This window comes from Vipera berus (assembly GCF_964194415.1).
Source record: "Vipera berus genome assembly, chromosome: 7".
In the NCBI taxonomy this organism is placed as follows: Eukaryota; Metazoa; Chordata; class Lepidosauria; order Squamata; family Viperidae; genus Vipera; species Vipera berus.
The window spans coordinates 60926076-60940415 of NC_138209.1; the positions used below are offsets into that span (position 1 = coordinate 60926076).

Below are 14340 nucleotides of genomic sequence, written 5' to 3' on the forward strand. Positions count from 1 at the left end.
TTTTGTTTTTAGATTTTGACAAAGTGCTTGTATATTTTACACACTTCCAATTCATAGTAATCACGCATTGTTCTCTTAAGTACTTTTCTAAAATGCAGTTGATCATTATAAAGAAACGCTCTTTAATTTAAATGAGCACCTCATCTACCAAAACTGATAATGAAAATAAGCGACAGATCAGCTCCACTGAGTTAATCAACCAGATTTTTTTAATATTCAGTACTCAGGATAGTTCTGTCAGATTACAGTACAGTTACAAAATAGTGTTGAACCATATAAAATGCTGTAGTAAGAATTATTATACAGGAAATCTAATTAAGTGCTGCTTCAGCACTATTATCATTCCTACTTTAGTACCTTATTCTTCCATTTAAATCAGTAAACATTAAAAAGAAACATACCTTAGTTCACTTTAAAGTTCATTTTAATTTTTCAGAACTCAGAAACTTTTTCAACATAGTACTACTTAAAACCATCAGATATACATAAGTAATACAGCTTCTACTTTTATAAATTTCTGAAATGGAGTAAAAATGCTATTATATCTATTTACAAAAGACACATTAATACAATTACCAGTTGTTTGAAAACAGGTATAGAAATATGCCCATATTTTTAACACTGTTGGTTGACATGGAATCTAAGGTATTTCAAACAATCCCTATAAAATTAGCTTCAGGCAATGATGACAATACACAATTGACAATTCAGAAAATTGGACATCTAGTAAGATTCTCTCTTTAAGAAGCCATCACTCAGTTCAGCCATTTTTGACAGTTTATTTCCTGTCTACAGCTTTTCCTTCTTGGAGCTGGTGGTAGACAACTGGGATGACAGATTTTTGATTAAGTAAATTATTTAGAGCCCTTTTAAACTGGATTCAGGCTTCAGCATGGAATAAAAATAGCATTGATACTCTGGTAGATGGTCTACATCAGGGGTGTCTAACTGCCGGCCCGCGGGCCGGATGCATCACAATGATACCTCACCCACCCCATTGCCGGCAATGGGGAAAAAGCTCTGATACGTCACGTGACATCACATGACGTCACGAGTTTGACATGCCTGGTGTATATGATTTACCACTTATATGAAAGCTCTTTGTGAAGCCATCTGCTGATTTGGAATGAGGTCTTATCAGTAGCCTGTTGATACCAACCCAGGAAGACAAAAGTCTAAGAGTTTGTTATCAGATTAGTAAATATTCAAATAATTATTAGATAAATAATTGTCTGCAGATTTTCTATTAGTAATGAAGACAATTGTTCCCTTCAGGTGTACCATATGACTGGGAGGAAGGGACTCTACTTTAAGACTTTGCCTTAATATATAGATATATTAGTTCTATATTAAAAGTTCATTTGCTGGAATGTGTGTTTTTAACAAGGTCTGTGTGAGAATTGTGTTTGGAAGAGAATCCTTTCCGGAGCCAATTGCGTAAGAAGTCAAAAGTACATGGATCCAAGGCAAACCTCTTTTGTAATGGCTTCTACATTATGGAAATCTGTTACAGGAGCATCCCTAATGCTCTCTTCTCTGACCTTCTGCAGGGACAAGAAGACTATTTTGTTTGAATATATGTTTATTGTTTGATTTTACAGTTAAGTAATTTTATGGTGACTAGATTATTTATTTTCTACTTGGTTTGCCTTTGGATTTATTTGCTTTGTTTGCTGTTTATTTATGCCTTTAATCATATTATTATACACTACCCAATTGGATGTATGTATCATGTACAAAAATAAGAAAAATTAGATTTATTGTGGTAATTCCATGGGTGTTTAGGTTTCCTGTGAGCAGTAATGCTCACAGTTATTATGTTATCTCAAATGTTTTCATGGATGATGAAGTGGGCTGCAGAAAAGCAAAGATGCAGAATTGTTGGACAGGTATACAAGAGACCTCAACTTTTCAGAAGAATAAGTTTTGGGGCTAACATCTATACAACGTTCTCTGATTGAATCAAAATTCTAGAAGAGTAGAGATCACATTCATGACTAAGCCCCACATACAGTATAGAACTATCCTTCATATATGTCTCATTTGAAATATGAAATATAAAACATGTGAAATATAAACATATTTCTTATTTCTTATTCATTTTACTGCATTATTGTCAGCACCAAGAAGGTAGAGTTCATATTACTGCAATTTAATTCTTTGATGTTAGTTGTTGCCTCATTATTGCTGCAGCAATAAATTTGTCTAGGTGGTTTCACTTAGCAAAAGATAGGTATGAAAAATCTTCCATTCTCCCAGGTGAACCTAGTAAAGGGATTACATCCTTTCAAAGTTACAATAAAAGACATGTTTAATTGTCTCAATTTCCTCAAAGTCACAATTGCAAGTGTGTGGAGCTACAGGAATTTTAGCCTACCTGCCAGATAATAATAGTGATTGAAAGATCAATCAATCAGAATAGAGCGGGAAGGGACCTTGGAGGTCTTTTACTCCAACCCCCTGCTCAAGCAGGAGAGACCCTGTGCCATTTCAGGCAAGTGACTGTCCAGTCTCTTCTTAAAAGCCTCCAGTGACGAAGCACCCACAACTTCTGATGGCAAGCTGTTCCACTGGTTAATTGTCCTCACTATTAGGAGGTTTCTCCTTAATTCCAGGTTGCTTCTCTCCTTGATTCATTTCCATCCATTGTTTCTTGTCCTGCCTTCTAGTGTTTGGAAAATAAGTTGACCCCCTCCTCTTTGTGGCAACCTCTCAAATACTGGAATACTGCTATCATGTCTCTCCCCCCCCCACTAGTCCTTCTTTTCTCTAGATTGGCCATTCCCAAATCCTGCAACCGTTCTTCATATGTTTTAGTCTCCAGGCCTTTAATCATCTTAGTTGCTCTTCTTTTTAGTCTATCCAAAGTCTCAACATCTTTTTTGTAATGTGACCAAAAGTGGATGCAGTATTCCAGGTGTGGCCTTACTAAGGCTTTATAAAGCAATACTAATATTTCACGTGATTTTAATTCTATGCCTCTTTATACAAGCAAGGATTGTATTAACTTTTTTTGCTGTTGCCGCACTCTACTGCCTCACATTTAAGTGATCGTATACTAGGACTCCAAGGTCTTTCTCACAGGTACTGTTTTTGAGCCAGGTTTCACCTAATCTGTACTTATATCTTTGGTTTTTCCTGCCTAAGTGTGAAACCTTGCTATTCTCTACATTAAATTTCATTTTGGATCCTGAGCTTGTCTTCTGGGGAGTTGGCTATTTCTGCCAACTTAGTATCATCTGCAAATTTGGTAAGTTCCCCTTCTATTCTCTCATCCAAGTCATTTATGAAGATATTGAAGAGTACTGGGCCTAAGATGGAACTTTGTGGTACCCCTCTGCTTACTTCCCTCCACCTAAATGTAGTACAATTAAGGACGACTCATTGACTACAGTTTGTCAGATAGTTACAAATCCATCTGGTGGTGATGCTGTCTATCCCACATTCTTCTAGCTTACCAAGAAGTAAATTGTGGTCTGCTTTGTCAAATGCCTTGCTGAAGTCTACTATGTCCACAGCATTTCGCTTGTCTATTAATTTAGTCACTTTGTCAAAGAATGAAATAAATGGATTTGGCATGATCTGTTTTAACAAACCCATGCTGGCTTTTAGTTATAACTTTATTTCTAGATGTTCACAGATCTGTTTTTTTTTCATTATTTTTTCCAGTATGTTCCCAGATACTGTTAGGCTGATTGGTTTGTAGTTTCCTGAGTCTGTTTTTTCCCCCTTTTTTTGAAGATGGAAATCACACACTTCTTGAGTTCTTTTCCCCTTTAGGATTTTCATCCATGGAATTTTGCTTAGGCTCTCTCAGAGTTTGTTAAAATCAGCTCTTTTAAAATTTAAGACACTAGTTGGATTATGTTCTGTTGCTTGTGTTTGCATTATACTGAATTCCAGTACGACGTGGTCACTGTCACCTAAAGTTCAGTAACTTCAACTCCCTCTATCATTTCTTCTCTATTAGTAAGAATTAAGTCCAGTATAGCTTTTCTTCTGGTTCCCTCCTCTACTTTTTGGATGACAAAGTTGTTAGCTAGATTGGTTAGGAATCTGTTCGATCTCCCACTTGCTGCAGAATTTATCTCCCAGTTGATATCAGAGTATTTAAAGTCTCCCATTACTATTGTGGTATGCCTGGCCTTACTTCTGAGGTTCTGAGAAGGGAAGCTGACTTCACACTGGTGTTTAGAGTAATCCAACCCTTTCTCTTCTCTTTTAACTATTTGATTTTATCTGGTTATATCTATTGCTCAACCCCGTAAACAGAAATTTTGATTTGATATTTTTTTCCATTTAATTATAAATAATCCTGAATTCTTAAACATTATTTTTAGGCATTGACGGTGGTGTAGTGAAAGTTCAGGGAGCCAAAGGATTGCCTCCTTCACCATTTTACAAGGTTCTTTTTCATTGCTTTTCAATTATATAAATTAGAGTTAATTTGGAGACAATACAAAACTATTATGACATGAAAATTTCAAGTGTAATTTTGTCATATATATAAAAATACTTCTGATTTAAAGTTAGAAAACTTTATATAGTTTAAACAGGGGGTTGAACTAGAATAGCAATCCCCAACATTTCTGGTTCCACGGACTGGCAGCAGTGGCGGCAGGGGAGAAGCGATGGTTTTGCGCAGGCAACCTAATACTGTGCATATGCAAATGGAGCTTTGCATGCTCACCTGCCACTTGTGCGGTCCAGTCCTCAATGGGTTACAGACCGATACCGGTCCTTGGACTGGGGTTAGGGACCCCTGGACTAGAAGACCTCCAAGGTCCCTTCCAACCCTGTTATTCTGAAAGATATTTGCTTTGAAATACAGAGTATATGGAATAAAAGTAATACTTCATTAGCAGAACAATAAAATTTATATTGAATGTTTATAAAAATAAATGAAACATCTGTGAAGCAACAGAATTTTTTGCAAATGCCAGTATATGTGCAGGACCATTGGCAGAATGTGTACTTGCAATCAAAGTCCTGTTCCCAAACATCAGAAAATGACTGCGGCTTTAGTCATGTAACCATAGCCACTATCTTCCCTTTTTTGATCCTCCCCTTGGGGGTCCCTACAGTTGTTATTATTAAAATTAAAGGTCTTGGCTCTTGACTTCTGTGGAGGCTGGTTTTACAAGAATAATATAATAAGCTTTTTATTAGTTCCATAAATAAGCTTAGGTTTTAACCATTGGCACACTGACAACATAATTTGCAATGATTCTATCAGTTATAGTTTATTGTTATTACTATGATAAGATAGACTGTGATTATTTGATAAATTTCATAAACATAAAATTGAATTTTTATATTTCTAATCAGAGATTATTTAATTAATTGTAAATCTTTTGCAACTATTTTCCCAGGTAAATGCCACTTATCTTGATGGATTCAGAGCTACAGCTTGCTGCCCAATTGGAGGACCAAGAGCAATAGAAAAAGGAAAAAGAATAGCTGAAAGTATTTTGGAAAGGTTAGATGCTAATGCATAGTACATTTCCCAACTGATTTGTTATACAGTAGTAAATTTTTATTTGGTCAGGGTACTAAAATATAATTATTTCAAATTATGAACAATGTCATATATACCTAATGTTTCAAGTTATATATTATTTATTTATTTATTTATTTATTTTATTAGATTTATATACCGCCCTTTCCCGAAGGACTCAGGGCGGTTTACAGGGCATTTTAAAATCATACCAATACAAAATATAAAATTTAAAAGACAATTAAAAAGATTAAAGTATCCCTGAAAACAGAACCCCAGTTAAAATTCTCAGCCTGGGCCAGAGAGCTCAAAGAGCCAAGTCTTCAGGTCCTGGCGGAATGAACGCAGGTCAGGGGCAGTCCTGAGCTCCACGGGCAGCTGGTTCCAGAGGGCAGGCGCACCCACAGAGAAGGCCCTCCCCCTGGGTGTTATCTGCCGGCAATCTTTTACCGGCGGCACCCTGAGAGGACCCTCCCTGTGCGAACGCGCTGGACGAAGGGAACTTGATGCTGGCAGAAGGTGTTCCCTCAAATATCCCGGACCCAAGCCATTTAGGGCTTTATAGGTCATCACCAGCAACTTAAATCTCACCCGGAGGGCAACCGGAAGCCAATGCATTCTCAGAGTAGAGGTGTTACATGGGAGTATCAGGAAACCCCCATCACAACTCGCGCGGCTGCATTCTGCACCAGTTGAAGCCTCCAAGTGGTCCTCAAGGGCAGCCCCATATTACCAACAGTTATTGTGTAATAAATTACACACTGTTGTCTATCATCATCCATAAATGTTGTTGAAAGAGTGGTTTCAAACATAATGGTTTTCAATCCTAAATAAATGTGTTCCTGGATTTCTTGTAAACAGTGTCAATATGTTTGTTCCCTGCAATTAGACAAAAAGGTAAAAATCTGGCTTAGTTTCCAGCATTTTTTTAATCTCTTTTTTTCCCAACTATAGTTTTAAAAAAGTCCGATGATGAGGAAGTGTTTGAATCCCAAATATTCATGCAGTAGTAAACACCTTAAAAAAATGAACAACAAACTCAACCAAATTTAGTCACTCTTTAATTATTTATCTTTCATAATTTACAATTAAAAGGTGATCTAAAATCAAAATTAAAACAATCAATTAAAATAAATAAAATGAATAAATAAAATTAACAAAAGCAACTATAAAAACTTAAGACAAAAAGAGTATTTAAGGGTCTTTCAAAAACCTAGGAAGAGGTTAAAGACCAGAATTTAAAGACCAGAATTAGCAACAGAAAAGGCTTTATTTCATACCACCACTAAATGAATTTGCAGTAATTGTAGCTGAAAGCTCTTTAGATGACATCTACAAGGAGATATTCTGTCAAATACAGTAGACTTATCATAAGCTATGTAGGCCCTTTACAAGTAAAGACAAGCTCTTTATATTTTGGCAATAAATGAATTGGTAGTAGTCAGTTTAGTGCTTTAAATATAGATGTAAAATACAGGTAGTTCTCGAGTTATGAGTGTAATGAAGCCTGCCTAGTCCACTCGTAACTTGAAAACTTGTAGAGTGAATCTCGTATCTCGAACGAGATCACTCCCTTGCTCGTTAAGATGCACAGGGCTTGTTTAGTGAACATGAGGTATCTCAGGGTGGGGAAGGCCATGGAGGGCCTAGTGATGGAACAAGTCCCCAAGGCCTCCTGTCCCACTAAGATACCTCATGCTTCCCCCTCCCTTCCTGCCACGCCAAACTCACCTGGAAAAGATCTGTCTCCTCTCTGCCACGATTCCTGCTAATGCCTGGATCTGAAGCCAGGGGACGCTTCCGCGGCCCCCACACGGTCCAATCTGGGCTCTGCAGGCCTTTTCTAGGCCACTGCTGCCTGGATCTGAGGCCAGGGGACACTTCCACAGCCCACCAGATGTCCAATCTGGGCATTGGAGGCCTTTTCCAGGCCGCTACCACCTGGAAACGAGCCTCTGGAGGGCTACCTGGCCTCAGATCCGGGTGGGAGCGGCCTGGAAAAGGCCTCCAATGCCCCGACCCAGCCTCCGGAGGCACGTGGAAGCATCCCGCAGCTTCAGTTCCGTTCTCTGTTGCAGAGAACAGAGGCCTAAAGTACCATGAGATCGGTAGCGTGAGATCTCGCCCCACTGATCTCATGTGATCTTGCGTTACTTTAGGCCTGTATTCTCTGTGGATGCACTGAAGGCCTGGAGCAGCCAAGAAAGTGAAGGATCTTGATCTTTGCAGGGTGAGTATTGAAGGCCTGGTGCACAGGGAGACCCGGGCGAGGGTGAGGAGGGAGGGAATAACCAGGGTGAATGTTGCAGTGCACTGCAGTCACTCATAAGGGTGAACGACTGCCGTGGTGCACCAACATTTGTAATTTTGAAACTTGCTTGTAAGCACTAGGGGGCGCTCATCACGTAACTGTGAACAAGCATTAAGCGAACATTCGTAACTCAGGGATTATCTGTAGTCTTTTGTATTGCTCCAAGGACTAACCTCAAATGAAACATTACATTGTTACAAGTTCATGCACCATAATTTTATGGTAATTGTCTTCCAGAAAGGAATGCTTTTGGTATATTAACCAAAGCTTATAAAAGGAGTTCTGGAAATCACAGTCTTCTGGTTTATGGCTTGGTGTCTTTAACCCAGGGGTGTCAAACTGCCGGCCCACGAGCCTGATGCGTCATGCCAAAACCACACCCACCCCATTGCCGACAATGGGAAAAAAGTCGCAATACGTCATGACATGTCACATGACGTTGCGAGTTTGAATCCCCTGCTTTAACCAGAACACCAGATTGGTTCTTGCTGATTGATGTTTTTACTTATGGTTTTATTATATGTGTTCCAGTGTTGTGATATAATGTGAGGTAGGATAAAATACATGCAAATAAAATATGAAAAAATGACTGTGTAATGTTTTTCAGGACACGGATTATGTTTCATCAGCAGGGATATGAGGACTACAGTGCAGTTAACGTACAGATTTTAGGTTCTGAAGAAACATATGGACCTCATGCAAAGCAGAGCATAGAGGGTGTAAGTATGAAATGGATGGGCTTCAGGGGTTAAGTCAAGAGAAGTATTACATCCTTTGTATTTTTCTATCCCTTTGACTCTCCTCCATCATTTCACTTCTTTCATGAAAAAAGGTAGGAGGGGTGAATGGAAACAAAGATAAATATTTGCAGAAAATGCTTCTTTTTTTGTGGATTCTGACCTGCCATTCTTAGATAGGAACCTGAACAGAAATGCAGGTTTGAGGCTAAGCATCATTAAGAATAAAGTCACTTTCATTAATGGTAATTTATTTTTGTTTCTATGACACAGGTCTTCAGAGTAGATTGTTTTTAGAGCAAGGTGTAAGCTGTAGGAGAATTGGGATAGAAATATTTTAAATAAGAGCTGTGGCCATCAGTTATCAATGCTGAATTGGGTATTTGTTTTTATTGTTTATAATATTTTGTTTATATATGTTTATATTATTTATATTACTGGTATAAAGATTGCTGATAAATAAATAAAATACCTAAACCATATCATGTTCTATACAGATTGAAGGTTTGTGAGTGGCATCATAATTTATTATCTTCACAATTTTCTTTTTATTTCATTTAATAAAATTCTTTATGAAACCAGTAACCTTACAAATACAACACTATTTCATTGTAGTATGCTTTTCACTTCAAAATATAATACAATTAATTAATCAAATTCAAGCAACAATGGTCTCCTTATATACAATATGACATGGCAAATATTGTATGCACATTATGGCTTCTAAGGGAGCCTAAATGCTTATAAACACCGCAAATTAGTAGAGGCAGAAAAGGGGGAAAATTAGAAATCAAATATCATTTTTAAATGTTTTTAATTTCTTTTAGTTTGTTTTTCTCTTTCTACTTTATTATGTATAAATAATTATATGTATAAAAAGTTACTTCCAGAAAGTAGTATATAGCAGGGCTTTTCAACCAGTGGTACGGGTACCACCTGTGGTACATTGGCACCTGGCAGGTGGTACGCGACCATCCTAGAAAAGTGGTAGCGAGGGAGGAGAATGAGCTGAACCGGTGGCAGCACCACACAAGCCTGAACAAGAGAGGGCTGGAGCTGCAGGGCTGTCAGGCCTTAGCGGAAGCGCCAGGATCAGCACTTCTTCAGGGCTGTCAGGGCTCAGTGGAAGCGCCAGGATCAGTGCCAGGCTCCAGCTGGAGCTCGGCACTGATTCTGGCGCTTCTGCTGAGCCCAGAAGAAGCACTGATCAGCTGGAATGTTGCAGCATCCCCAGGGTCTTGTGATTTACATTCAGATGTTTGGCAACTGATTCATATTTCTGACGGTCACAGTTTCCCAGGGTCATGTGAAGTGACCCAAACCTGCTGCAACCACCAGCAGAGGGGGCGGGAATAAAAACCAAACACCCCCTACCTCACCCCCGCTGCCAATCCTCAACAGAAGTGCTCACAACAATGAAAACCTTGGACAGGAGGAAAAGCACCGCCGGGCAGGCAGGCAGATGTCTTGCTCGGCTGTGGCTTGGGGGGCACTTTTTTCAGTGCCATTGTAACTTTGAACAGTCACTAAGCAAACTGTTGTAAGTTGAGGACTAACTGTACTTCATCACTTTTTTCCTTTTTGGGGGGTCATCAAGTTTTTGACACCTTATTAGGCGACTGGTGGTATTCGGATGTTGCCATATCCTAAAAGTGGTACAATCAGTGAAAAGGTTGAAAAGCCCTGGTATATAGTATATAAGTTACTACAGCTTATGTTTTCTGATCCACATTTTAGATTCTGCTTTTTCTCTTTTAAAATAATTGTATAGTAAACAAATTCCTGTTTGTTCTATTAACCTTTATTTTCTCTCTTCTAATATTTCAAAACAGGGTCCCCGAGAAGTTGTTATTTGGCTTGCTGTATTTCATAAGCAGAAAGAAGCATTAGAAATCTTTTCCAGGGAGATTGCGCCAGCTGGAACAGGAATGGGTACATCTTCAATTTCTAACTCTTCCTATTTGACAATTCAAATTCAACACATTTGATTTTTTCTTTTGCTATTGTACTTTATAAATGAATTCTAATTAATTCTAAATAAGGTGTGGAAAAATCTGTGGTCTTCTGATTAAAACATAAGTACTAACGATTAAAAGAGTATTTTATACATGGGCAGAAAATTTTCAGAAGATTTTTTTAAAAAAAATCTGTTTCCCTGGCAGATTTATTCATTGTTAATTTCACTAATAAAACTATTTATAACTTTCATTGGGATTAATATTTCATGTCTGTATTCAAAATTGACAATTTAGGAATAGTTAGCTAAACAAATGTTTACATTTGTAAACTATTTAACAGAATTGGTTCTGAAAAATATCACCCTTTAAAAGTTGAGTGGAAAACAAGGTTTTGGTTAGGGTGCACCACATTTTACAGATAGATCAGAATAGTGAATATGTGTTTTGGCTTAGCATGTTATATAAATCCAAACACATGTAAGTAAAGACAGTTTCAAAGTGATCAAAAGTGTCACTCAACGTGTCACACTTCCTCCCACCTAACCAGTTAAGGGCCCCATCTTATTGAAGAAAAGGAGCCAGTCCTTTAAAAATAGAGCTTTCTCAGTAAAGGTTGCCTCTTTTTTAATGTGATGGTATAGCAGCAGAAAAAAATGTATGTATGTGTGAGTGTGCAAGCTAAAAAGATGCTGAGGAGTTTTAGGTTGGGAAAGAGAACCTTGGGATAAAATGATGGCACCACTACCAGCCCACCCAGCAGTGATAAGAGCCACGACAAGAATTGCAGAGGAGCAGTAAGCAATAGAACACAGATTAAAAATCCTAGGAGACTTCAGCCAGGAGAAGATAATATACAAGGGAATAGACAGTTTTCCTTCATAGACCTACCTAGCAATAGCATAGGTAGTTGCAGAATTGCAATACAGGAGATTCTTAGTGGTGGTAGTGGATGTCTCAGCCTGGAGAACAGGTATCTGAAGGAGCCAAGAAGCTGGTAGTGACTTGGACTAGGAGCACATGGGCATAGGCAGGGCTATCTATGTGGGAAGATGTGCATGTATGGCTAGCAAAGATAATAAGCTGAACAACTTCGGAATGATTGCTAGAAGTAATGAAGACCAGCAAGGGATGCAGCACCAGGCCAGGTATAGCAATAGTTGGTAGAACACTAAACCTCTTCATCCTGACCTCAGCAGTAACTTGCCACACCAACAATATCAAAGACAGAAGAAGCCATCTTGAACAATGGCAGTCATGAAAATAATGATTGAGGTGCCAGAGACTGGTCATGAAAGAAATTAGATTCTTCCTGACTCTACACTGAACAGGACCAAGACTGTAGTAATTCAACTGGCAGATATTATTATAAAAGGGCTGGTTGTGTGAAAAAGGAAGAGATCCTGGAAAACCTTGTAGAGTGTTGACAACCAGAGGGCCTGGAGGACCTCAGAGGAAGTGTGGAGGCAGGAGAAGACCAGACAAAACCAAAATAATCCTTTCAGAAAGAGGATGGCGACAAAAAGCTCAGGGAGAAACTAGAAGGAATTAGCAACAGTACAGTAGACTCCGACCAAGGACCAATTTTAGAATATGGCCACATAGGCAATGGTCTAGACTGCTAAAGTTTAGGGAGTGCTAATGCCACTCCTCTTCCAAATCATTTTAAAAATACAGTTCTTTGCATCAGTAAGAGATGGTGGCATCACTCAAAATGGCTTGGGGCAGTGCCATATACCTTTGAGCCAATGCTGCCCTCTGGTAGCCTGAACAGTGAACATAAATTGTGAATTTCAAAACACAGACATAAAAAAATCCCCTTCAAAATTAAAACAAGTAGTGTGATCAAATGCTGCTCTGAACTTTATAGCCTGTTATACATATAGTCATGTTTGCAACTATACAGTACTATAGTACGCAGTGGGGCTCTAGATTGGCCAGTTCAACTATTTCTCTTCTGGTTTTGCTGGCAATCTTTGACTTATAATTAGCAGAATTTTGCACTGCATATATTTCTCTTTTAAAAATTTCTTAAAACATAATTACCATAAGAATATGGGCATCTCTATATGAACAATAAACATTGTTTTGTTCCATCAGATAGTCTGTTATTTCAAATAAAAATAAACTGTCAATATACAAAGGAACAAATAACAAGTCTGCCTCTAATAATCTACAGTTTGACCTATACATTTAAAAATAATAGAAACTATCAGATGAATCTGGAATCACTTTATAATCTGCATCCAACTATAAAGTATATTTTTTAAAGAATTGGATTATTGTTCCAAGCTTTCGGCTCGTGCTGGAGCCCATCAGCAGGGAACTTCTCTCTCCAGAATAAGTGCATTGGGCTGTTCTACATGTTGTATTTATATGGTGCCTGGTTGTGTTTAGCTTTTAGTTGTTAATTAGGATGTTGACAAACAGATGGGAAGGAAGCTAACCACCAGATTGCAAACAATTTATATGATTTGAAGAAAAAACAGAGTAAATTCCAGTATCTTGCTTTTAATAATAGGGTATGAGTGTGCACTTAGTGCTCTTAAAAATGAATTAAAGATCTGGAAATCCAACAAGATCGGATTCCTTTTCCCAAGAATGTTTATTTGAGCAGTGAAACTCCTCCTTTTAAAGCAGCAAGATACTTATGTCAAATAACCATTCCAAAGATCCAAAGGGCACTAACCTTAGCATGCTGCAATGCATGCTACAGAAGTTTTGGAGGGCCAATAAAAAAAAACCTGTATGAGCAGAGACTATGCCCCTGTAGACAAGGGGCCACTGAAACTGTAGCTCACATCTTGCTATACTGCATCTTCTATAAGGACTTACAGACTCAATTTATTACACGTTACTTAATAAAATATCCAGGAAATACTGATCTTTTTATGTGCAACTATTGCTATCAGATCAGTACAAAGTAGTTTCTTTGAATGTAGCCAAATGTGGCTGTGCTGTATGTAAAATTAGGCAAATTTTAACTGCCCATTGATAATCCACCACCAACTCCAATATATAATTCTGTCTGCCTTTTATTTTTGTTTTTTACTATTATTATTTTAATGCTTTTGTTTATAGTACTGATCCGTGTCCATAATAAAAACTGATTGAACCACCAGATTGTGAAAACATGAGCGAGCGGTTAGACAAGGAGACCCAAATTCATTGGTAGCCTCACACTGCAATGAACAAGGACATGCATTCAATTTCACAGCTATTACGATTGTTGGCCAAGCAGGGACAAAAGTAAGCAGAGAAATGATTGAAGCTTGGGAAATGGGCCCCTTGTTAGTAAGCAGGAGTGCCAATTTACCACCAACTAATCAGATACCTAGGAGCCAAGGGCACAGCAGTACAAGGAAACAACAATCAATGACTTAATAGCCAGCCATCAACACCCTAATTAACAATGTTAAGCCTGAAATGTGGAAGAAAAAGCCTTTGGTCTCAATGATCAACTCATATTGGATCCTGCAAGATTGTCCTGAGACATTTACCTTCATTTGTGAGAATTAAAATAATATGATAACTAAGAATCTGAGTTTTGAATTGGAAAATCTCTATTTCAGAAATTATTTTTATTGCAAATATGTAGTTCACGTTGTAAGCTGTCATATTTAGGGTCACAAACCTCAATGAACTGAAGCAATATTATAAAGAGTGGGCCAGAATTCCCCCACAATGATGAGAGAGACTGATAATGTCATACAGAACATGATTACCTCAAGTTATTGCTGCTAAAGGTGGTTCTACAAGCTATTAAATCATAAAGTATATTTAGTTTTTCACATATGGCTTCCCCATTTTGGCTTTTTTTTGTAAAATAAATGATGACAT

At 38.0% G+C, this 14340-nt stretch overlaps 1 protein-coding gene across 2 annotated transcripts in view; it reads left to right on the forward strand.

The window, feature by feature from the left end:
• Positions 1 to 14340, forward strand: part of LOC308670913 (uncharacterized protein) — a 110544-nt gene that overhangs the window by 39332 nt on the left and 56872 nt on the right. For both annotated transcript variants that reach the window (XM_081332731.1, XM_081332732.1), the window contains 4 exons: positions 4341 to 4405; positions 5373 to 5479; positions 8416 to 8527; positions 10378 to 10477. In XM_081332731.1, coding sequence (XP_081188857.1) covers positions 4341 to 4405; positions 5373 to 5479; positions 8416 to 8527; positions 10378 to 10477 — 384 coding nt within the window. The remainder of the gene's footprint in view (positions 1 to 4340; positions 4406 to 5372; positions 5480 to 8415; positions 8528 to 10377; positions 10478 to 14340) is intronic.